Genomic DNA, 23,333 nt, shown 5'->3' on the forward strand with positions numbered 1-23,333 from the left:
CTCTGGCGAGCAGGCAGGCTCCTCTCTGCAGGGCTGCAATGGATAAAGTGCGGAGCTCTGTCACACGCGGTCACTCACGCTTCTCTGCTTCAAGGCCAATATCTCAGGCTGATATCAGAATAACATTTTTATGATTTAAGGAGACGAGAGAATTCCTGCAAATTGAGAAGCATGACAGTGATTCATTGTGTCACATTAATGCACTAACAGTAGAAGAAATGTTCATGGAAATAGAGACTGACATGTGTGCTCTTCTTTTCAAAGTTCCTTTATAGAAAAAAATCAGGTCATTTACGTCTGTTCTACATTTTTTAAAGCTATATAGCCTTAATGTCATCCCTGAAAAAGACTTACAAAGCTGATAAGAAAAAAAGGTTTTTTATGATAAAAAAAGATAAAGGCAGGGGTTTTGTATCTAGTCCAAGACAGCAAGAGAATTGTTCTCCATTTGATTTACAATTCATTCTAATACAATAATTGTACTTTTTGTTTGGGATTTTTCACAATTCAAATACACTATTAACTGATACACTCAATTCAATTCAGAAAACTTTATTTGTCCCCGGGGGTCAAATCAAGGGCACACAGAGCAGTGAGTGAACGACAGTGCAGCTATACTAAACATGTAACAAAAGTTAATGTGTCACAAAAGAATAAGTGTCAATATGTTAGTACAAATTTAAAATACAAAAACTACAAAATGCATTTCTGCACATGTGCATTAGATTAGATTAAATCCCTGAGCCTCTGTCTTCAACAAAGGTCCTCTCTTTTAAAAAAATCTAGTGTTTTTACTTTGTTTTTATTTAATCTTCATTTATTTTTTACTATGCACTCCAAAACATAAACATAATAAATCTGTAAAGCTCTGAAAGCCCAAACAGAAAATATTCCTGTTTCACACTCAGGCCGATAGAGGGCGCCAAACCTCAGACTGACAGACCACAGGAGCATCTCCTTGACATCGAAACAAGAGCCCTTATTAATAACTCAGGTTTTAAAAATCATCAACATTAATAATGGAAATGCAGCTACTGGATTAGGATGTGTATTTCTTTATCATAAATTGAAGGTGATAACTGAGCGGTGGACAATGTAACGAAACCCTGAAAAAACTGCCACTGTCTTTCAGAAGCAGGCCTCTTTTGTGGCTCGCTTTATACTGTTTTGGGACTATTTAAACGCCGTTTATCTTCCCTCAGTCAGCGCTAAAACGAGTGTGCTCCCTGATGTGAACATCTACGGCTGCAAAAAACTGAGATGTAGAAAATCATTCAGTCAAATGATCCCAGCTAGGCCGCATTTATTGTTCTCTCAATCTAACTACCGCTCGCATCCCGCCCAGAAGTGGCTCGCTCACAAGAAGGACAGCTAAATAAGCCAATGAAATGGTCACATGCTGCCGGCCTGGCGGAAAACGGACCAATCGGCGTTCGAGAGCCTCCGAGGGGCACGCTTTCTACGCTCTCTCTGGCAAGAATGTTAGTTCCTGCTCTTCCCTGGCCGTTTCCTGTAATCGTACAGTGTTGTGAGACGGAGAAAGCCATGTGTGTCGATGCAAAGGTAAATTTAGCACCCCCAAATTATTACTGCGAGAGTCTGGGCAGTGAGTATGATGGTTATGTTCAGGTATTTTGGCTGAAAAACAGGCGCAGACCAGGGGAAAGAGTATTGCGGCCTAAAGCTGTGTGTGAACGTTGACGGGCACGTTGCTTTGGTTTGGTCCGGTTTGTTGACGAGCTTGAAGGAGTCCAGTGGACTGAATGGTTGGTAGTAAACCACAGAGGAGAGATGTGAAGGTATCAAACATATCGTTTCGCGTGTTTTTGGGGCCCGAATGCGGGTCGGGTCGCTTACAGGCTTTTGTAACAGACACATCTTTGTGGCGGATCGTGCTAATGCTAACAGACGGGTTTGAGAGACTGCAACATAGAAAGGGGAGCATCCTACCCCCCCTCCCCAGCATCAGGACCCTCCAAGTCCAACTACTTACATTCACACTATCTCTCCTGGCTAGTCTAAAATGTTATATTTCAATGAAAACTCAGATTAAATAATCTCCCTCGCCTCATGTTGTCCTTTAGAAACTGTTGGACCTTTAACAGTTAACTTACATTTATTAGTTTACTTGAGCTCATGTGTCATTTAAACTGGTTTATTTTACTCCAGTTTGCCCACATTAGATGAGTTTAGAGAAATCTGCAGAAGTCAGATACAGTATAAAGTTTGGGACTGAGGCAGTTTCACTTTATGGGTTAACTTAAAGTGTGTGCGTTTGTGTGTGTCAGTAGCCAGTTTTAAGATGTGTTATGTTGTGTGTTATTTGAGTGTAAATGTGTATCAGAGAATCAACAGGATTTCTGGACCTTTTCTGGCACATTTTTGAACGTCTGTGTGCTAATATTTAAACAGGTTTTTACTTGTCATTAAAAGCTCTTTGAGCCACATTAAATTGTAGTTGTAAACAGGTTTAAATCTATTAATTTAAATTTAACTCTATAAAAAGCCGTACTGCAGTTATGTAAATAATGTGAAAGTCAGTTACTTGTGCTTCACTGACCTGTTTTCTGTTTTCCAGCTCTTCATTTAAAATTTGAGACAAACTGGACTGCGACTGTATATTTTCCATCTCAGTGTTCCTCTCAAACTGCGCCTGTCTCCCTGTGTGGAGTGGGCAAGATGGCAGATCCAATCATGGACCTCTTTGAGGACACACCCCTGTTTAACCTGGACGCCCTCCCGGACGACTCCTTCACTCAGGGCTCCTCGGACCCTGTGGAGGAGGCTCTGAAGCTGGCACTGGGCCAAGTCGACCCACCTTCTGAACCCGAGCTTACAGTCAACACGGGCCCTCATGTTCCTGTAGCAGCTCCCGTTATCTCTACCCCGGCCCCTGTCCACGCCCCCACACAGCAGCCAGTACCGGTGGTGACTGCTCAGACTGTTTCCATAGCAGCAGCTCCCACTGTAGCCACCATCCCTGTTGATACTGTGCCTCAAATCCAGGCCCAGACCACCATACCTATTGTCAGCAACCCCAGTGTGGTCACCAGTAGCACGGTCCTCCTAAGCTCACTGGCTGTTTCCAGCCCCTCGGTCACCACTACTACTGCCACCACACCGCAGCTCACACAGATAACCCATCAGCTCACTCCTCAGCAGCTAGCCGCCATCACACAGCAGGCTGGGGGGAAAATCGTCATTCTCAAAGGTCCCCAAGGTCAAGCCCAGGTCCTGCAGACTGTTTCGGGAGCTACGGGCCAAACCGGTGGAAAGGTCATCCGTGTGTTGTCTGGCACCCCTCTTAAACCTGGCATGTCCATTCTGCAGGGGGGAGTCTTAAATCAGGCGAGCCCAGGACAAGCTCAAGTCAAAGTGGGTGCTGCCGGGGTGCAGAGGCTGCTGCAGTCTCCCAACGGACCGGTAAAACAGATGCTGCTGACCTCCATGCCTCGGCAGAGTCAAGGCCAGCAGGTTCAGGTGCAGATCCCAGCCCAGGCACAGATTGCACAAGGCCAGACTCAAGTCCAGGTTCAGCCTCAGACGGCTCAGATCCAGGTCCAGACTCAGGGCCAGGTGCAGCTCCAGCCAGCTATGACGGCCCAAACACAGGTAATAACCAATATTGCACGAGCAAGTTGTTACCCGGATAGCTGCACCTCGAGTGCTAGGTGACGCTGGATGGGTTTTAGGGAGCACCCACTCTAGGAAGTGAGTCCTCTGATGCATGCTCAAGCACAGGAAACACGAGGGTTCTGGCTGTATCTGACCAAAATGACTCCAAATAAGCCACAAAGTCAGAAAAGTATCTGTTATGTTCTCGATGTTGTTCTCTGATGTGCGGACACGGACATGACCGCACGTCCCTTTTATAATTTATTTATTTCTGAGTAAAGTCGTGCATGTGTTCTATTCTGATGTTATGAACAAGAAGTAACCAGGCTCAGCTCTGGTTAGTCCTGGAGCACTGTAAGTGCAGACCAGCGGGGGAGTAGGGAGGGGGGGCAGGCAATCATGTTTAAGCACGATGCGTATAAACTGGGCCTAGTTTGAGTGCGCCCTGAGTATTAGCTCATTCCTATTGATTTTCATAGGAAGATTTTTTGGGGGGTGAATACATAATAAAAATCATTCTGTGTTTCTGATTCTAGGGTGGTGAAGCAAAGCGGATCACTTTGGTTCTCCAGCAGCCGTCCCAGACTGCTGGTTCAGTGGGTCAGCAACAGGTCACTCAACTCCAGCAGGTTCAGACGGGCCAACAGCAACAGGCCCAAACTAGACTGGTGCTGGGTCAGCTGCCTGGAGGCAAACTGGTGCTCCAGGGAAGCCAGCTTGCTGCCCTGACCCAGGCTCGAGCTGCAGGCCAGGCTGGAGGGCAGCCCAAAGTCCTCACAATTCAGCTGCAGGTGCAGCAGCAGCCCAACCAACAAGGAGGAGTGAAGGTAAGAAACCAGCGTGTGGATTGCCCGTCTGTTTAATCAGAGTCGGGTTTTTACTGCAGTTTGTTTCATTCGTGTTTTTTTCCTCTTCTGCTTTTTACAAATTACTCAGAGCTTTGATTTTCTCTTCAGTGGATAAATATGTTCTTGTAAGAAATTCTTTGAAGGTCATCTACTTTGATGCAGTTCAGAGGGCTGTTTTAAATCAGTGGATAACAACAGGTGTTTGTTTTACATTTCTCCACCTATCGTCTGTTTATAATTTGACCAGTTATAAAATATTCCTGCTCTTAAAATGTCCACAGGTGCACCTTAGTAGTTGACACTCAGCACAGTCACTGATTGTTTTGTTTAAAATCAGCTGTGTGGTTCTTTATATCCAATAGAGGAGTCAGTATGGTTGTTGGCCTTTTTATATTTTATATCCTTCAAATAGAGTTTAACAAATGATCACATCATTTAACTGATGCATTTTCAACTTAATGTGCTCTTTAAATGTTTTTTTTATTTTGTAGTTGTGGGGAAAAAAAACGTAATGTAGAAATCAAGATTCTTATGTTCTGAGATTTGAAACAGATTCATAACTTCCCCAAGAAGTGTTTTTTTTTTTTTGCTCATCCATCACTCCCGCTAAGTGCTAAAGCTAGCTCTTTAACTCAGTAAAATGTCAAACGAAGCAGCAGCCCCAGATGACTGGAGTAGATCCTGAAGTGTGGACTGAATCAAAACGAATCCAGAACCCATAATAAATTCTTAATCGAATCGAGAGCCCTATTGTCAGGGTTATATCAGCAACCTAAAGCTACATAAAAATGTATTGTTCTTTGTTTACCTAATTACAAAGAGCGAACCTCAGAATCATCTCTATGGATTCAGAGCAGAAATGAATCCGGGAGGTATTTAGCGCAGCTCTGTTTGGAAGAATCTGAAAACAGTTAACTTCACTCTTTAAAATATAAAAGTATAAAATATCTTTGTTCTAGTCTACAGAGATAAAACTGCTCTTATCTGACTCTGGATCAGATGCTGAAATGGGCTTCTTAGATTTCTTTTAAATGTTTATCTTTTTAAGGGGAACATGGTGTGACCTGTCTTTTCTCTTCCTCTCCCAGTACCAGCTGGTGTCAGGAGCTGGAAACACTGGCAGCCCACAGGTGTTGCAGATCTCGCAGGGCCAAGGAGGACAGAGAGTTGCAGTTCCACTCAAAATGCTCCTTCAGCCACAGGTAATCCTCCAGATGTGAATAAAGATGGTATCATTTTAGACACAGAAGGGGCACCAAGGACTTGTTTTCTTCCCAACCGACACATCCTTTTCTTCCTCTCAGACGAGTGCTGCAACCTCGGCTGGCGGTACAGTCTCTGTGGTGAAGGTCATCAACTCGTCTCCAGGCCCCTCTGCTACAACCACCACTTCATCGCAGGCGATTCGCATCACCAAAGCCCCCGGCGAGTCCGCCTCTGTCCGCCGGGTGGAGATCCTGTGCAAGCAGGAGAAAGCAAACCGTATCGTAGCCGAGGCTATAGCCAGAGCCAAAGCACGCGGTGAAAAGAACCTTCCCCGAGTCCTGAACCAGGACGAGCTTCCGTCCTCACAGACCTCCACAGAGGCAGGGGGCACTGTGACTGTGGTGTCTGCTGCCAAGAAAAAGAGCAGCGGAGGAGGAAGCAAGAAGAAGAGTCCGGTGGCTGGAGCAACAACGCCAAAAACCCCAGGAGGAGCGGACAAAAAGGGCAAAGTAAAGACACCAGGAGGCTCAACAGGAGTGGCTGCGGTGACACCTGTTTCAGGAAACAAGAGTAAAAGTAAAGTGAAGACAAAGTAAGTGACAGAAAAGAGAACGAGGAATCATTCACATTTATTTCCGTCATATTGCTTTGGTGATAGTCGATAATGGATGTGCTTATTGCTTGTAAAAGAAAATGAATTAATCACAGTCCTGTTAGCTGCTCACTCATTATTTCTGCCCTTACCTTCCTGTAGCACGATCACTCTAGTGGGAGCAAAAAAGAGAAAAAGAAACGCGTCGTCAGATCACTCGGATGGGGAGATGAGCCCTGCCTCCCCCGCTGCGCTGGAGGAAGATCTGATCACGGTACGGACACGAACATGCTCAGCGAAATAAGTTCAGCAACGTGCTCAGAATTTTCCCCCAAACTGATTTCCTATTTAGGCAGTTCAATAAGAGCAAACGGCTGATGAGAACAGGAGTGCTGACCTCAGACGAGCACATATCCAGCCTGCACAGTGTTTGAGTGGAGTTTGTATTCTCAATTTCTTTTTCTTTTTTCTTTCTTTTTTTTTTTTTTGCTCGGCACACTCGCCTGATACCCCTCTCTTCGGCCCTAAAGAGGCGCTCCAATCGTGTGGTGAAGAGGAAGAAGTACACAGAGGACCTGGACATCAAGATAACGGACGACGAGGACGAGCAGGAAGACGTAGACGTTACGACGACCGCCGCAGCCGTGGCCTCCATCAGTGGTAGCACAGCAGCGCAGCTCAAACAAGAACTGGAGCTGGATGCCGACGGGCAGCCCAGCATGCAGTTCTTTGTGGTGAGTGCGGAAGAGATCGAACAGATAGTCATTAAAAGATGGATGCTGTTGGAAAGAGTGGTGTATGCATAATGTTTGGATGGAATATATATTTTATTTTGATCCTTTTTCAGGAAAACCCGAGTGAAGAAGATGCTGCCATCGTAGACAAAGTTCTCTCATTGAGGTTAACCAAGAAGGAGGTATGTTTATTCCTTTCTTTTAAGTGATTATAAACATCCAATCTTTAGTTAGAATCACAAGAACCTCCTCTTCTCTTGAAGGTGTCGCAGGGCCAGTACACAACTGTCGAGGAGTTCTTTGTCAAATACAAGAACTAGTAAGTTTCAGTGTCAACGTTCCCCTCTCTGCCTTCCTATTTATATTCACTGGAGAAATCAGAATGAGTAAAAGCGACCTCTCTGTTCTCAGTTCGTACTTACACTGTGAGTGGGCCAGTTTGGAGCAGCTGGAGAAAGATAAGAGAATCCATCAGAAGCTGAAGAGGTTCAAGACCAAACACGCCCAGATGAGGCACCTCTTCCAGGAGGTGAGCTGCCGAAGCTCTTCTTTGAGGATGTGGACGAGCTGCTTCACACACAGCTCAGGACATTACCGTTTGACTCTCTCTGACTCTGTGCTTCTCTGCAGGAGGAGGAGCCTTTTAACCCCGACTATGTCGAGGTGGACCGGATCCTGGACGTCTCTCACAGCGTGGACAAGGACAACGGCGAGGTGAGAGACGGGACACTTTGACCACTTTGTAATAAAACACTCTCTCCTCTTTGATTCTGACTTTCTCCCTTCTTTCTCCAGCCTGTTATCTACTACTTGGTGAAATGGTGCTCTCTGCCGTACGAGGACGCCACCTGGGAACTGAAGGAGGACGTGGATGAGGGCAAGGTTGAAGAGTTTGGCAAAATCGCAAATCGACAACCTCGCCTGAAGAGAACGGTGAGCACTCAAGTTGAAGATAGCCATGAGCAGTTAATGTGTAATATGTAACTTGTATGCATATTTTGAGAAGCTGTGGGTGGAAAAAAAAAAGGAAAACATCTTATGTGCATGAAGAGGGAAATGTGATGCAGCAGTAAGGAGAGGAGGTAGTGAAACAGGACAGAGATCACGTCACTGACTGTAAGATATATGATAGTACTATTTTCATTTTCAGCCTCGCAGACTAGTCTGGATTTATTTTTCTGTGTAATCTAGAGGGAAATAAGTTGCAAGTAGAATCTTCATTTATCCCTCACTGGGTGCAGTCTGTTCACATCCATATTTATCAAAACAGCCCACACGGGAGATGGTTTACGAGAGAGAGGATACATGAATCAAAATCTTTTGTTGTCCTCATATTCACTCACGGTAAAAAAGATTAAAAAAAAAAAAAAAAACATGGTATAAAGGAAAAAGGATCCTTGTAAATCAGTAACCCTTGGTGACAGTGTAGGTCTGTTTGTTGTCTCTTCTCAGGCTCGGCCGCCTGCTGCTTCCTGGAAGAAGCTGGAGGAGACCAGAGAGTACAAGAACGGAAACACGCTCCGAGAGTATCAACTGGAAGGAGTCAACTGGCTGCTCTTCAACTGGTACAACAGGTAATGATCACGCACAGGCACATACTTACACTTATAATAGAAGGTCATTTTAGTTTACAATCAGGGATTGATGTACAGTCAGAGATGAGATACGGGCAGCAGAGAGAAGCAGCGTTAAACAACTCTCAGTGAAGACATCCTTCCTTCAGGCAGTGTTTAAATCTTCAACAGTAGATATGGACTTCATTCTGACTAACCTCAGCTGTATGAGACCAAGTACAAGAAGGTTTGCTTGTGATTCATTTGGAAGTATACAGATTTTAATTTCATGATGCAGATTTGAAAAAACAATTAAAAATGCAACATTTTGATTAAGTCTCTCTTCAAGCAGATATTTGATGTTTTTGTTAATTTTAACAGGGGCAGCCTATCAGCTGCACCAGAGTTAGCTATAAGCTAATTTACATCTGTCGTCCCTGGGCAGAGACAGAGACACTAAAAACGTCAACGTCAATACACAACCACTGAACAGTGAAATTCACAAATCATTTTAGAACAGCATGAGGCTAAGAGTACTTCACTTTGAAAACTACACTACGAGAACAGCTGTACCACAACGCACATCTCCAGAGCAACACATCAACGTTACCATGGCATCACATCAAGACTCTCCAACATCATCAAACAGAAACGTCATGTGTGAGGAGGACGTGATGGAGCTGATTTGAGCCACGATTTCATCTTAGCATTAAATTCAGCAAAGCTACAGCACTCTCTGAATTTACTCGGTATGGAGTCCCAATAATGTGTAGCTCTGATTAACCAAACTGAGAAGATCGATCCTGTATGACACGATCCCAGTGGTTCTTCTGTCTATAACCGGACGATTAAAAAAAACAACTTTATGAATGCTTGTTTTTTTTTCTGACTTGATGTTGCATCGATTTATTTATGACGTGTTTCAGGTACTCAGATGCTATAGCATCGAGCAGATTTATAGTTTGAGTCGAGATATTTTTATAGACATGGATAAATCATCAATCACATGAGCATCGATGGGAGTCGGTACGTCCGTCGCACAGATTGAGATCCACCGGCTCTTCGCTCCATTTGGTTGTTTTTTCCTGCACACACACAAACGTGATGAGTCATTGCAACTTTTTACATTTACAGACAGAAAAGACAACACCTCACATGCTGGAAATCCAGACCCTTGAGTACAGAGTTCAGACTCTTCTCTTGTTTCTCGTCTCTCAGGCAGAACTGTATCCTGGCAGATGAGATGGGTCTGGGGAAGACCATTCAGTCGATCACGCTGCTGTCAGAGATTTACTCCGCTGGACTCCAGGGCCCCTTCCTGGTCATTGCTCCGCTCTCCACCATCACCAACTGGGAGAGGGAATTCACCACGTGGACCGACATGAACGCCATCGTCTACCACGGCAGCCTGGCCAGCCGGCAGATGATCCAGCAGTATGAGATGTACTCCAAGGACGATAAGGTGGAGTAACTGACGGTGGATACTTCTGATTAACTAACCTGACTGTGTCTAACGTCAAGCTGTCTAATGAAATCTGTCCGTTGTGTCCACAGGATCACTTGATCCCAGGCGCGTACAAGTTTGACGCCCTCATCACAACCTTTGAGATGATCTTATCCGACTGCCCAGAGCTGAGGGAGATCTCCTGGCGCTGTGTGATCATCGATGAAGCTCATCGGCTCAAGAATCGAAATTGCAAGCTGTTGGACAGTTTGAAGATGTTGGATCTGGTGAGTGGACCCCGGCTGAACCGAAGTCGTCAAATATGGAAAAAAAACTGTCTGCTGGTCAAAGGTTCTTATAGTTTGTTTTTGCTACTTAGAAGAACTCTCACTCTGAAGCAAACTCCATGTGTTTATTGTTATGATGAACTCGAGACAGAAGTAGAAATGTATCTGAACCTTTCCTCCTATCGATATGTTCTCCCTCCCCGTCTGTTAAAACGTCTGGTTTAATGTCTGCTGTCCTCCTCTCATCGTGTTTGTGTTTGGTGCTCTCTCAGGAGCACAAGGTGCTGTTGACGGGCACTCCTCTCCAGAACACTGTGGAGGAACTCTTTAGTCTGCTTCACTTTCTGGAGCCTGCTCAGTTCCCGTCTGAGACTGAATTCCTCCGAGACTTTGGAGACCTCAAAACAGAGGAGCAGGTCGGCATGATCACACTAAGGATGACACACCTATCGATGAACTGTATCTTACATATCTGCTCATTTTAGAGCAATTTGTATTGAGCTGTGTTTTTTTTTCTTTTGGTTTACAGGTCCAGAAGCTGCAGGCCATCTTGAAACCCATGATGTTGCGAAGGCTCAAAGAGGATGTCGAGAAGAATCTGGCACCCAAACAGGAGACCATCATCGAGGTGAGCGTGAAAAGATCGGCTCGTATTGAACCTGCGAGTCGTGGTCGGGGGGTCTGAATGGCACGGATAAGACAGCGTTTTGAGATCATGTTTGTCACTGTGGTTGGCTCTCAGGTTGAGTTGACGGATGTCCAGAAGAAATACTACCGGGCCATCCTGGAGAGGAACTTCAGCTTCCTCAGTTTAGGGGCAAACAGTAACAGCAACGTGCCCAACCTGCTCAACACTATGATGGAGCTGCGCAAGTGCTGCAACCACCCCTACCTCATCAACGGTAAGATTAACTCACAAATCTCTCCGCTGCTCTGCTGATGGTCGAGCTTCGCACCTGTCATCTCTTCAATCGCCGTCCTGGAATGTGCCGTGCTCCTCGGGATCTTTTTGTGAAAGGCTGACGTCGTTGTGAGGTGTCTTGATTTGCTGACGAGGTCTCTGACTTTTTAAAATGAGTTGACGGTTATAAAGGATCAATTTAAATGTCACCCACATTGTTACTACGACTGTAACACTGCATACTGTATGTTGTGTGTGTTATTGCTGGTTATTTAGCAGTATGCCCGGCCAAGCTGGTTGACAAAAAACGTATAAATGATACATTTTGATTGTCATGATTTTGAGAATCTGGAAAAGGATAATTGATGGAATCTAGATAGTCGTTTAAAAACTCGCACAACTCGACACACAAAGAGTTTCATTCAAGTCTGTGGAAGTACTGGCCTGTGGTGGATCATCGAGGGAGCAAATATTGAAACGCTGTCGGCTTTGTGATGACAGAACTCGTGTGGGATTGGTCTTCCTCTGCTTTTAAAAACAGTTTAACCGGCTGACGTTTTCCACTTGTTGAGGCTTGAAACCTGCTCGTTCTCGTCAAAGGGCTGGAATCCACTTTGAGCCGCTTTGGTTCAATGCTCTTATTTTCATTTGAATCTTGTTCATGTAGCTAGTTTTGAGAGATCTAAATCGCACAAAATACGATGCGTGTAGCTGTTGCTTCGGTGATGCATTAAAGTGAAACAGTGAAACATTTCCCTTTTTTTTATTATGGCCGACAAATTTGATCAGCAAATCTGCATCACAACGACACAGTTCTCCCTGAGAAAGCTCGACTCATCTTAATAGAATCTTTTCTGTCTTTTCCAGGAGCGGAGGAGAAGATCGTAGCGGAGTTGCGGGAGGTGTACGACCCGCTGGCTGCTGACTTCCATTTGCAGGCTCTCATTCGGTCCGCCGGCAAACTGGTGCTGCTGGACAAACTGCTGCCTCGCCTCAAAGCTGGCGGTCACAAGGTGCTCATCTTCTCCCAGATGGTGCGCTGCTTAGACATTTTGGAGGACTACCTCATCAACAAGAGGTGAGAGGGCCTGAGAGTTTCTATGGCAACAAAGTATTATGGGACTTGATGATGTTCTAATGGGATTTGACTGCTTTTCTCAGATACCTTTATGAGCGTATTGATGGCAGAGTGCGTGGGAACTTACGACAGGCTGCCATCGATCGCTTCAGCAAACCTGACTCAGACCGCTTCGTCTTCCTGCTGTGTACCCGAGCTGGTGGCCTGGGTATTAACCTCACTGCTGCCGACACCTGTGTGATATTTGACTCTGACTGGAACCCTCAAAACGACCTGCAGGTAGCTGACGCTCTAATGTCTCATCTAAATCACTTCAATACGATAGCAAGCGTCCTCACATATAATTCTTTATTACAACTGTTTCCATGAAATGGAGAGAACTTTGACTCATTTTCCTCTTGAGCCAGCAGCACAATATGAATGAACTCATTTAAATGTTTGTCCCAGGCTCAAGCGCGCTGTCATCGTATCGGCCAGTCAAAGGCCGTCAAGGTGTACCGTCTGATCACGAGGAACTCCTACGAGCGGGAGATGTTGGACAAAGCCAGTTTAAAGCTGGGTCTGGACCGAGCCGTCCTGCAGAGCATGAGTGGCAACAAAGACAAAGACAGCGTCAATGGGGTGAGGAACTCCCACTGTATGATCGATCAATCAATCACATTTTATTTGTATAGCACAGTTAAATATTTTGATCAATTTTTTTGTTTGTTTCAGATCCAACAGTTCTCAAAGAAAGAGATCGAGGACCTGCTGAGGAAAGGAGCCTATGCCGCCATCATGGATGAAAATGACGAAGGCAGCCGCTTCTGTGAGGAGGACATCGACCAGATCCTCCAACGAAGAGCCACCACCATCACCATCGAGAGCGAGGGCAAAGGATCCACGTTCTCTAAGGCCAGCTTCGTGGCCTCGGAGAACCGCAACGACATCGCCCTCGATGATCCCGAATTCTGGCAGAAGTGGGCGAAGAGAGCCGACATAGACATGGACACCATCAATCGAAAGGTAAGCGCAGGAGTGTGTGAAGATCATCAAAGACTTGATGTGTGTATTCAGCTCACCTTGTTTATATGGAAGCTCGCAGAAGTGCTTCGCTTAAGAACAAACTGAAAGTACAGACTCAAAGTTTTCAATTCCTTTTTTTAAAAAAAAAACCTGATTCAGCGAGTCGTGTCAGAAATAACTCGTGAGGCTTCTCTATTATCTCTTTCTTTTAAATAGTCTCAGAGGGGAACTGATTTTTTTTTTTCCTGGTATGGAGGAATAATAATAAAAAAATAATTATATATATATATATGTGTGTGTGTAGAGTTTGAATCAGTTGATTGAATTAGCTCCTCTTAAACTCTTTTCAAAATGTTGAGAGCTTCTGGCTCGTCAGTTGTTCGGTGAGCTCGTGGTCCCTCTTAGATTATGAGGCTCTGTAACATGCGAGTCTTTTCTGTTCAGGCATGAGTATGTTGAATGCTTCAGCTGCAGAGCTCAAACTGGAACTGTTCTTAAAGTGGACTCAGCCTTGTGCTCATGTGTAATGTTGCTGTTCCAGTTTGACTTTAGCTCTTTGATTGCTTGTTTCCTGTACTGTTCTGTCAGTCTCTTGTTGAGCTTGTTTGGTTTGTCTTTCATGTGTTTGTATTGTTAAGTGTGATGTATTTTAAAGGTCTGAGGATGGGCATTTTAAATGAGCTGAGAGTGTGTGTGACATGGTTGTTTTGATACAAATACACAATAAAATAAAAGAACATTTTTGACTAAAAGTCGTTTCTGTCCCTTACAGAACACCCTGGTCATCGACACTCCCAGAGTGCGCAAACAGACCCGTCAGTACTCAAGTCTACGAGGTGAAGGTGGTGACCTGTCTGATCTGGACAGCGACGAAGAGTATCCACCCGCAAATTCCAGACAGTCTCGAGCCTCCCGACGCACCGAGCGTCACAGCGGAGGAGGTTACGGACGCACTGACTGTTTCCGGGTGGAGAAACACCTGCTTGTATACGGGTATACAGACTTTGCTGATAGTTTTAAACAGAAAGTCTGATTGTCCATTTCTATGCTCTCTAATGCATATTGTGTTCCTCTCTAGGTGGGGTCGCTGGAAAGACATCTTGTCTCATGCCAGATGTAAACGTCGACTGAGCGAACGTGACGTGGAGACGATCTGCCGCGTCATCCTGGTCTTTTGTCTGCTCCACTACCGAGGAGATGAAAACATCAAGAGTTTCATCTGGGAGCTCATCACACCGCCCGAGAACGGACGTCAGCCCCAAACACTACTCAACCACTCTGGTAGGAGCTGCACACAACACACACACTGAATGTTTGAAACTCAAACTGGGAGGGTTGATACATCGGTGTTTTTAAAGGAGGGACGGTGTATGTTTTAGAAGTCGAATTACGTGATTTGACTTTGAAATAATTGTCTCGGTCTAGGCCTCTCTATTCCCGTTCCAAGAGGCAGGAAGGGCAAGAGGGTAAAGGCCCAGAGCACATTTGATGTTCAGAAGGTGGAGTGGATCCGTAAATACAACCCGGACACGCTGCTCCTGGACGAAAGCTACCGCAAGCACCTCAAACACCAGTGCAACAAGTCAGTGAGGCTCAGCATGCTGTGTGTTCATTTAAAGTAAAAGTTGTGTCATCCACGTCGAAACGCTAACCTCTCCTCTCCATCTTCAGGGTGTTGCTCAGGGTGCGTATGCTCTACTACCTGAAACAGGAAGTTATCGGTGAACATTCAGAATCGGTCCTGAAGGGGACTGACATCAGGTATCTAATATTGACTATTCTACATTCAGCTGAATTCAAACAATCAACACTATGAAAATCCCTGCGATGCATCATAATGACTTCTTTTTGTCATTCAGGGATCTTGACATCTGGATGCCTGAGATGGAGCAGCAGGAGTTTCCTGCAGGATGGTGGGATGGAGAAGCAGACCGCTCACTGCTCGCCGGTGTTTTCAAACATGGTAGGTTTTTATTTTCCCAGTTTGTGCTACATGAGCGTGTTTTCCTCATCATTCTTCTTATTGATCTTCGTTGTGCCTTAAAGCTGCTCTGGTTACTGGTCACTGTACATTGAATGGTATATCACTTCATCTTTTCCTCCAGGTTATGAGATGTACACCACTATGCGTGCTGATCCGTGCCTGTGCTTCTTGGAGAGAGCTGGTCGGCCTGACGACAAGGCCATCGATGCCGAGCAGCACACTGGTGATGCAGAGCTGGGAGACGAGTGAGTGAGCCAATTAAAACTCATCATCTTGTTCATTCATAGCAGCCTTCAGAATCAACATTTTCACATGCGTATCGTTTCTCTTGTGTTGAACTTGTTCAAGTGTCCTGTACCTTGATTTAAAGATTGGCTTTGTTGTTTTTTCAGTCCTGACTATGATAAATACTCAGAGGACCCAGAGTTCAAGCCGGCAACAAGACACGCCAAAGATCTTTTCGAGGAGGTACGAACAGAAAAGCAGTTGACTTGTTGGATCAGTTTATTTCTGGTGGTTTCTTACATTTCAAAATAAAGCTGACAAACATAATAAAACCAGGGAAGGGGTTTAATGAAGGATAATGACATCCAGGTGATGGTAATGTTTGATTTGCAAAGACTTGGTTAATTATTGAAGCTCCGTTCTGCCTCCCTCTCCAGACTGACTCCATGAACGTGGACGATGAGATCTCCGTAGAAGACAAGGCAGGACCAGTGGTTATAGAGAATGTATCCAGTCAGAGCGGCTCAAGCAACTGGCCCTCCAGCTCGTCACTCACCGCTCGACTGCGGCGGCTGATCACAGCTTTCCAGCGCAGCTACAGACAGGAGCAGCTGAAGATGGAAGCAGAGGCGAAGGGGGACCGCAGGCGCAGGCGGTGCGAACAGGCCAGCAAGCTGAAGGAGATTGCACGGCAGGAACGCCAGCAGAGGTACACGCTGTTACAAAATCTGATGCTCTTGTGGCTCTGGCATAAAAACGATGAACAAACACGTATGTACTGTAAGGTCCTTTATGCCTCCATCTATCATCTTTTACCTGCTTTGTTGACATAGTTCAGCTGATCTTGATGAATTAGATAGATAGATACTTTATTGATCCCGAGGGAAATTCAAGTGTTTTTTTTTTTTACATCCAGCTGTGTGTCATTGAAACACTGAATTTGTATCCTGGAGGATATGATGTGTCACTCATGTTGGACACAAACTTCTACTGTAACGACAGAATAATGTGAGGGTCGGGCTTTCAATTCAAGATTTGTTTGTGTGCGAGTCCAACGAAGTGCTGAATTATTGGGCTCAGAGAGAACGCATTTAACATGCCAGAGAAATATTGAGACCGATCCCATAAAGTCATAAATGACTGTAAACTCGTACACTGAGTCATTATTTTCTGTTTCTCCCAGGTGGACACGAAGGGAAGAATGCGACTTTTATCGGGTGGTTTCGACCTTTGGTGTGGAAAAGATAAAGAAGGAGTCGGGTCTTCAAGAGGCCACTCTCCCAGAGTTTGACTGGAACCGTTTCCGAACCTTCGCTCGTCTGGACAAAAAAACAGACGAGAGCCTTAGCAGATACTTTCGCTCCTTTGTTTCCATGTGCCGCAGAGTGTGCCACCTGCGCCCGGGCCGGGATGAAGGTAACTACATGAGGAAGCATTCCACTATAAGAAGCTAATTGAGAATTAATAGTTGGACAGTAACTTTAGGTAAATCCTGCACTATGTTACAAGGCACATTCTGAATGAATCTCTTTTCTTGAAATAGTTATGACAGGGCATTTTAGAAATCAGTGCTTCGATGCTCGAAGTATTAAATGTATGTTCTTCTGTCGAGTGTTAAGTTTGAAATGTCGCTTTTCAGATCCGTCGGAGGTCCCCACGGCTGTTGCCCCAATCACAGAGGAGCGTGCTTCCCGTACTCTTTACCGTATCAGCCTTCTGCGTCGCCTCCGAGAGAGAGTCCTGCCTCACCCTGCCCTGGAGGAACGTCTTCGTCTCGCTCCAACCAGCTCTGAGCTGCCCTCTTGGTGGAACATGCCGGAACACGACCATCAGCTGATGCTGGGAGCATCGATCCACGGGGTTAGCCGTACCGAGCTCTCCATATTCTCAGACCCGCAGTTCACCTTCGTTCAGGCTCGGGAAGACTTTATACAGAACCAACAAGCCCTGCCCCCTCCGCCTCTTCCTCAGGCACTGCCCGTCACACCCCTCGGCCAGATGAGGACCGAAGAGGGCGTGCCAGGTTTGAAGGGGGAGCGAGGTGAAGAAGAGCATCAGCTGCTCGGAGGTCAGATCAGCGCTGATTTGCAGAGCACACCTTTGAGTCACCATGACGGCAAAGCAGCGGGGCAGGGCTGGAGCATGAAGAGGAGCAAGATGAGGGTCGGAAAATCAGGAGGAAGAAGGAAACGAGAGGGGGGCTCGGATTCTGATTCCGACTCAGATTCAGGATCATCTTCGTCTGACCGATCGGGGAGCAGCGATGACAGTGGAGAGAGTGAGGAGGAGACAGAAGGAGGTGAGTTTTACTACACTGAAGAATGTTTTTAAGATTACCAGAATAAAGGCAACAATTAAGTTGTTTCTCCCTTCTGTCGTTCAGCAGGCATGAAGCTGTGTGACGGGGATGAAGAGAATAGTATACTGTCAATGAACACATCTCAGGACGGTGTTCCTCCTCCAGATCCCCTCAGATTGGATTGGCCCAAGGTAAATCATTTACAGCTTGCTTGACGTATGTGTAAAACCTAAGACAGAATTTCTTTTTTTTTTTACGTGTTTGTTGTGAATCAAAGCTGAATCATTTTTGTTTGTCTTAGGACCGCGTGTTGATCAACCGCCTGGACAGCTTGTGCACGATGGTGGTGAGCGGTCAGTGGCCCACAGGGCGACGCTACGTGTCCGAGGCCCAGCTCAACCCAACATCAGAGCTAACGTTGGAAGAGATGGCCTACACGAGGGTAATGCGTAAACCCAGCGGCACGCCTGGTGGCCCGGGGGCGGAGGGAGACGATGGAGAGTTCACTGTGAAGCTTCTCAAGGTTGGTGCAAAGTTGGCCAAAATAGATGTCGGGCAGTGATTTGAACTCAAAGTAGAGATGATGTAAAGGTCATGACAATATTTGTCTTCACCGTTTCAGGAGGAAGGGCTGAAGCTGACCTTCTCTAAGCAGGCGCTGATGCCTAACGGCTCAGGAGGAGAGAGCAGCGGACGCAAGAAGCGCAAAGACCAAGAGGTATCTCATGTCTCAGCTCCTCATTATTAAGCTTAGTTTATGCTTCCACGTTGAGCTTTCGTAGTTCTGCGTCGAGGGAACGCGTTGCTCTGCAATTCACCGCCAAGCCGCTCGGCGTGTGTGGCTGTGTTTTTGATGATGAGTTGATGGTCGTACTGTTTGACCTTCGATTATTCGTTCTGAGCGGACAAATCCCAGTCCTTACGGTTCGCGTGGATGCAACACGTAGTCAGGATTTTTTGGAGGTGCGTGTCAGGCTGTGACGTAGGGTCTGCTACGGAAGCATAAACTAGGCTTTACAGGTTGAGTCTCTAAAAAGCAAAAAAACCTCAAACTAAGCTCCACACAGTTTTCTAACTTTTTTTTTTTTTTTTTTTTTTAATAACTTTTTAAAGTTTTCGGACCCACTGAATGATCCACTGGAGCGTACTCCTCGCCGTAGGGACCCTCCCACCTGGTTAAAGGAGAACCCAGATTATGAGGTGGAAGGAGATATGCTGGAGGTAAATATAATAATATCAACCCCGACTTAACCCAACTTTTTAATGTTTGTGTTCGGTCCTGTACTTCAAACACACCTGACATATCAGCACACTCATAGTGAGATTAGGGGTCCTGAGGGGACTTAAGAGTTACACAACTCTGAGTGTATTGCTTGAAGGTTACATATTAGTTTAAATAAATCTCAGAGCTTTTAAAAACGTGTGACGCGTCTCTTTGTAAATCCTCTCTGATCCTGTGTTTGAGGTCTATAAACCCCTCTATTTCAGCCCTGATCAGAACAGGCTGTTTTTGTGTCTGTAGCTTTAAATGTAAATGAGCTGTGTCTGACCACGCCCCTCTCTGAAAGGCTTTGGGTGGTTTTTGGGTTGTCTCGCTCCGTGCCTTATTATTCATGGTGAGAAGGCAGACACAAAGGGCCGAACAAACACCGAGCTGTGGGAGTGTCACCGACCTGGGGGGAGGGGTTACTGCCCTTTGTGATGTCATGAAAGGAAAATCTCCAAACGGCCTCTTTGAGCACACATATTCTGATAAGTGGAGCAGGAAGACAGAGGATGGACTTTTTTCATAATTGACGGGCTTGTAGACAGACGAGGGACACATTAGTTGATTTTGGATTTTTGCATAATATGTGACCTTGATGTCTTGTTCGGATTCAGTGCATCATTACCGTAATTGTCTTTTTGTCTTCAGCTTCTTGTGAACAGGAGCAAGAGGAAGAGGAGACGGAGGGCAGATAAAGCTCTGACAGGCAGTGAGAAGGTCAAAGTCATCAACATGAGGACAGGGAAGAAGGTGAGACACACAGGCCTGCTATCATTCACCTGATTTCATTTGTGTGAGGTTGTCATGATACCACCCATTTTAAATGTATGTGTGAGTAAAGACTTGACACCATAGCCACTCAAATGTAAGTCCTAGCCTCCCAGTAGTTGGTCATTTATTGTTTGTATTACCAAAGATTGCAGGAAAACTCCTCCTACACTGTGGAAATAACACCAATAAATGCTGCCAACTTATTTGACACTTCAGAACTGAAGAAGCGTCAGCATTTGCCAACCTGTGAATTTGAGTGGACTGCTCTCCCTCCAGCTCACAGCAGCTTTTTGTTCAAAACTATTAACTGAAGATCTGTGGTTACTTTTAAGCTGTGGTACTTCTTCATACTATTAATCATTAAAAGACAGACGAGGGATTTTGAAGACTATCAGAGTATTGACGATATGTTTTCTCTTTTTATAGGTCGGAGCAGCTTTCTGTCCCATGTTGCAAGACCTGAGAGCATATCTGGAGGAGAATGCTGATAACGCTGTAGCACCCGAGTGGTCTGACGCTGTTAGAAGCTCCGTACGTACACAAGATATTATTATTACGAGAGCTGTGTTGTTTAGAAATGTAACTTCATATTCTTCTTTTTGTAAACATAACGATGAGCATGGTCTGTATACCTGCTCTTTTGTTAACAGACAAACAGTAAGGTCCTTTACCTGCTTTTTGTAAAGTGTCTCCAGATAACACCTGTTATTAATTGACGCTATACAAATAAAGATTGATTGATTGAACAGGATTCCCTCCTGTCCTGTTTTGGTAAACACTGTTACATGTTTCTATCTGTAACGTATCTGTCTCGTTGAGACTTTGTAACCGTGGTTATCTTCGCATGATGAAAAGGGAAAGTCTCTTTTTTTTTTGTGTGTGTAGACGCTCTAATGTTACTAACATCTGTGTTTCTCACAGGGCTTCCTGCCTGAGACCTTCTTCCACAGACTTTTGACCGAACACTCGGAGATCCCCAAGAAGAGCCGACGCCGGCATCACCATCACCATCACCACCACCACCACCACGCTCCAGAGCCCACGCCCGAGGACCCCAACCTGCACGAAGTGGAAGAGGAGACTCTGGTCTCAGACGGAGCCTACATGATGGACGAGGAGGACCTGGAGACCTCCCATCACTTCCTCACCAGCCCGGACTTTGACGTTAAAATGGAAGGTGGCGACAGCCTCTCCCAAGGTGACTATGACAGCTCGGATCAAGAGGCGCTATTGGACGATGTCATTATGGCACAGAAAGACTCTGACACCTCGTCAAGCTCAGAGGATTGACTGAACCTCGCTCTTTGAACACATCAAACAGAGTCCCTGTCTCAAAAATGAATTATGTTATTCCTCATTTATTTTTATCATGTTATGTATCAAATTATGGATGACTGTTTTTGTTGCAACTTTTATTCATTTATTTTATATAGGATTTTTTTCCAGTAAAAGGAGCAGCTTTGCACCCATCTGTTTTATTTCTCAGCATCGCAATCGTCTTCACCTCCTCGATCCCTCTCTCTAACCTCCAACAAAATGGCAAAAAGCTGAGCTTTCTTACTTCACGACCAGTCATTCTCGTCCTCTTCCTCTGAAGCTTTTCTTTCCCATCACATTCCCAGCCATGACCAAAACGGGACCCCTGCTGTACAGACTCCCTTTTTCTTATCTAAAACCTCAATGCTGGTCCTCTAGCGCTACATGAAACTGGACATGTTTGATGCAAAGCCTGGATCCAGATCCCACAATCCCCTGCTCTCGTCTGGTCATGTGTTCCACGTCCAGACGGGTCTGTGAACTAAAAGGGGGTCCTGTGTGTGGATGTACTGTTATTGTTTTCACTCTGTGGGAAGGGTGGGGGTTTAGAGGGAGGGAAGGGGACTGTGGCGTATTAGTCAATGAAGCTAGGAGGATGGATGTAATGTACAATGTAGAGCTGGTCCATTGTGTACTATGGTGCAAAGATGACGGCAATGAGTTACTATTCTTGTTTTATGATCTGAGTGTATCTGTGAAATGAATAACAGCAATCTACAGTGAGAGCAAGTTTCTGTGTGTTATTGTGAATCTGACCCAGCTGAAGCACTCAGGTGAGGCTGGTTGTTTCCATTCAGGTAAGGGTTATATTATTGTGTCAAAAGTACAGAAGATGAAGCTGCATTAGAACCCTCCTCTGCCTCACTGCGGAAGAACGGTCCAACAGACAGCTAAGTGCATCTTTGTCCAAATTAACCGCATCAACTCTACTTTCTCTGCACCACAAGCTCATGAGAGACTCCACTAATGCACAATGAGTTTACAGTCATGGAGGTCAACAGTTAGTTACACAAAGGTTTGATAAATTGCAGACCCTCTCATTATGAATAATACTACCTCATCAAGCGAGAGCTGAAGTCCTGCCTTCAGGAACCCGTCATCACTTTAAGTTCTTTATTCAACTTTCTGTATTTTGACCAGTTGATTTTTCTAACATGTTGGCAACACATCACTTTAAATAAAGCTTAAATTATTCCTCCGCAAAAGATATTACAATACATAGAGTAAAATATTTTCTAGTTAATGTGTTTTTTTTTTTACTACCAATACATACCCAGTAAGTTGTGAATGTAAGAGGTATATAGCTTAATGTGAGAGAAAGGAGGCTAAAATGAAAATGTTTTTGTTCTGAGCTGTGTGTCATTGTATCGATGATCAGTCAATTAGCTTGTCAGGGTCAGACTTGATCAGGTGTTTTAATAGTACACACCCTGAGAGCAGGTGGTTTTACTGTGCGAAAGGCAGAACTGTGGAAAAAACTACTCCAGTGTGCTAAAGGTGAAAACTTTACATGAAGAAGACTGATACATCTAACTTACACAACAACAGACTGTTTCGTTTATTTTGTCCTTATGTTGTGATGTTCGGCGTCCAATCCATTAAAGACTCAAGTAGAGAAGTAGGAAATACATCAGGGGTGTCCAAAGTGGGGGCCATTTGCGGCCCCCTTTCTTCCGTCAATTTTGGCCCGAGGTGTTATTCAGATTTTCCACTTTTTTTGTTAACTATAAACATTAACCTTTGCATATTTTTTTGCAAACAAGCAGACTGTTGTCTAAGCATTTAACAACCTGAGGTAAATACAGAAAGCATTTATTTATATATTTAAAAAAAAACATTCTGAGAAAAACAAAAACACAAAAATTGAAGCATCTCATGTCCTTTTATTAAAAGGTTTCTTTTTGAAAACCTATTGATTCTGATCTACAAAGCCTTACTGTTTTGTTTTAAATATAACAATAGTTTGTCACTATAATTATTTGTGTATTTCTGTTATTTTTATAGGTTAACATACAAACAGTTCCATACAAAATTATTTACAAAAAACACCTTTGTGGAATGACCTGTGAGAGACAATTTTGGCCCGCAACAAAAAGGTTTGGACACCACTGATATACATGAAACAGTACACATGAGCCAGTCACTCTACATCAAGGGTTCACAAACTTTTCACCTTACAACCCCCAAAACACAAGGTGCAAGAGACT

At 44.9% G+C, this 23,333-nt stretch overlaps 1 protein-coding gene across 3 annotated transcripts; it reads left to right on the plus strand.

Moving 5' to 3' along the window:
- The first annotated feature begins 1,417 nt into the window (after positions 1–1,417).
- On the plus strand, positions 1,418–21,851 carry chd8 (chromodomain helicase DNA binding protein 8). 3 transcript variants are annotated; one of them, XM_079349223.1, is made up of 39 exons: positions 1,418–1,563; positions 2,579–3,612; positions 4,152–4,442; positions 5,552–5,665; positions 5,768–6,261; positions 6,424–6,535; positions 6,792–6,995; positions 7,109–7,177; positions 7,259–7,314; positions 7,407–7,524; positions 7,626–7,709; positions 7,791–7,928; positions 8,448–8,569; positions 9,767–10,010; positions 10,103–10,279; positions 10,552–10,695; positions 10,809–10,907; positions 11,022–11,181; positions 12,048–12,258; positions 12,342–12,537; positions 12,706–12,879; positions 12,973–13,263; positions 14,036–14,256; positions 14,342–14,544; positions 14,689–14,845; positions 14,935–15,024; positions 15,123–15,226; positions 15,369–15,492; positions 15,640–15,715; positions 15,910–16,181; positions 16,656–16,888; positions 17,112–17,771; positions 17,859–17,962; positions 18,073–18,294; positions 18,394–18,489; positions 18,885–18,992; positions 19,687–19,788; positions 20,236–20,340; positions 20,731–21,851. In XM_079349223.1, the coding sequence occupies exons 2-39, from the start codon at positions 2,680–2,682 to the stop codon at positions 21,097–21,099; spliced, it is 7,677 nt and encodes a 2,558-aa protein (XP_079205349.1). In that variant the 5' UTR covers positions 1,418–1,563; positions 2,579–2,679; the 3' UTR covers positions 21,100–21,851. The 3 variants fall into 3 exon arrangements, with proteins under 3 accessions (XP_079205349.1, XP_079205350.1, XP_079205348.1); XM_079349222.1 differs by having other exon boundaries at positions 1,419–1,563; positions 17,856–17,962; XM_079349224.1 differs by lacking the exon at positions 18,885–18,992 and having other exon boundaries at positions 17,856–17,962.
- The last annotated feature ends 1,482 nt before the right edge of the window (positions 21,852–23,333 follow it).

This window comes from Symphodus melops, assembly GCF_947650265.1.
Source record: "Symphodus melops genome assembly, chromosome: 7".
Classification (NCBI taxonomy): domain Eukaryota; kingdom Metazoa; phylum Chordata; class Actinopteri; order Labriformes; family Labridae; genus Symphodus; species Symphodus melops.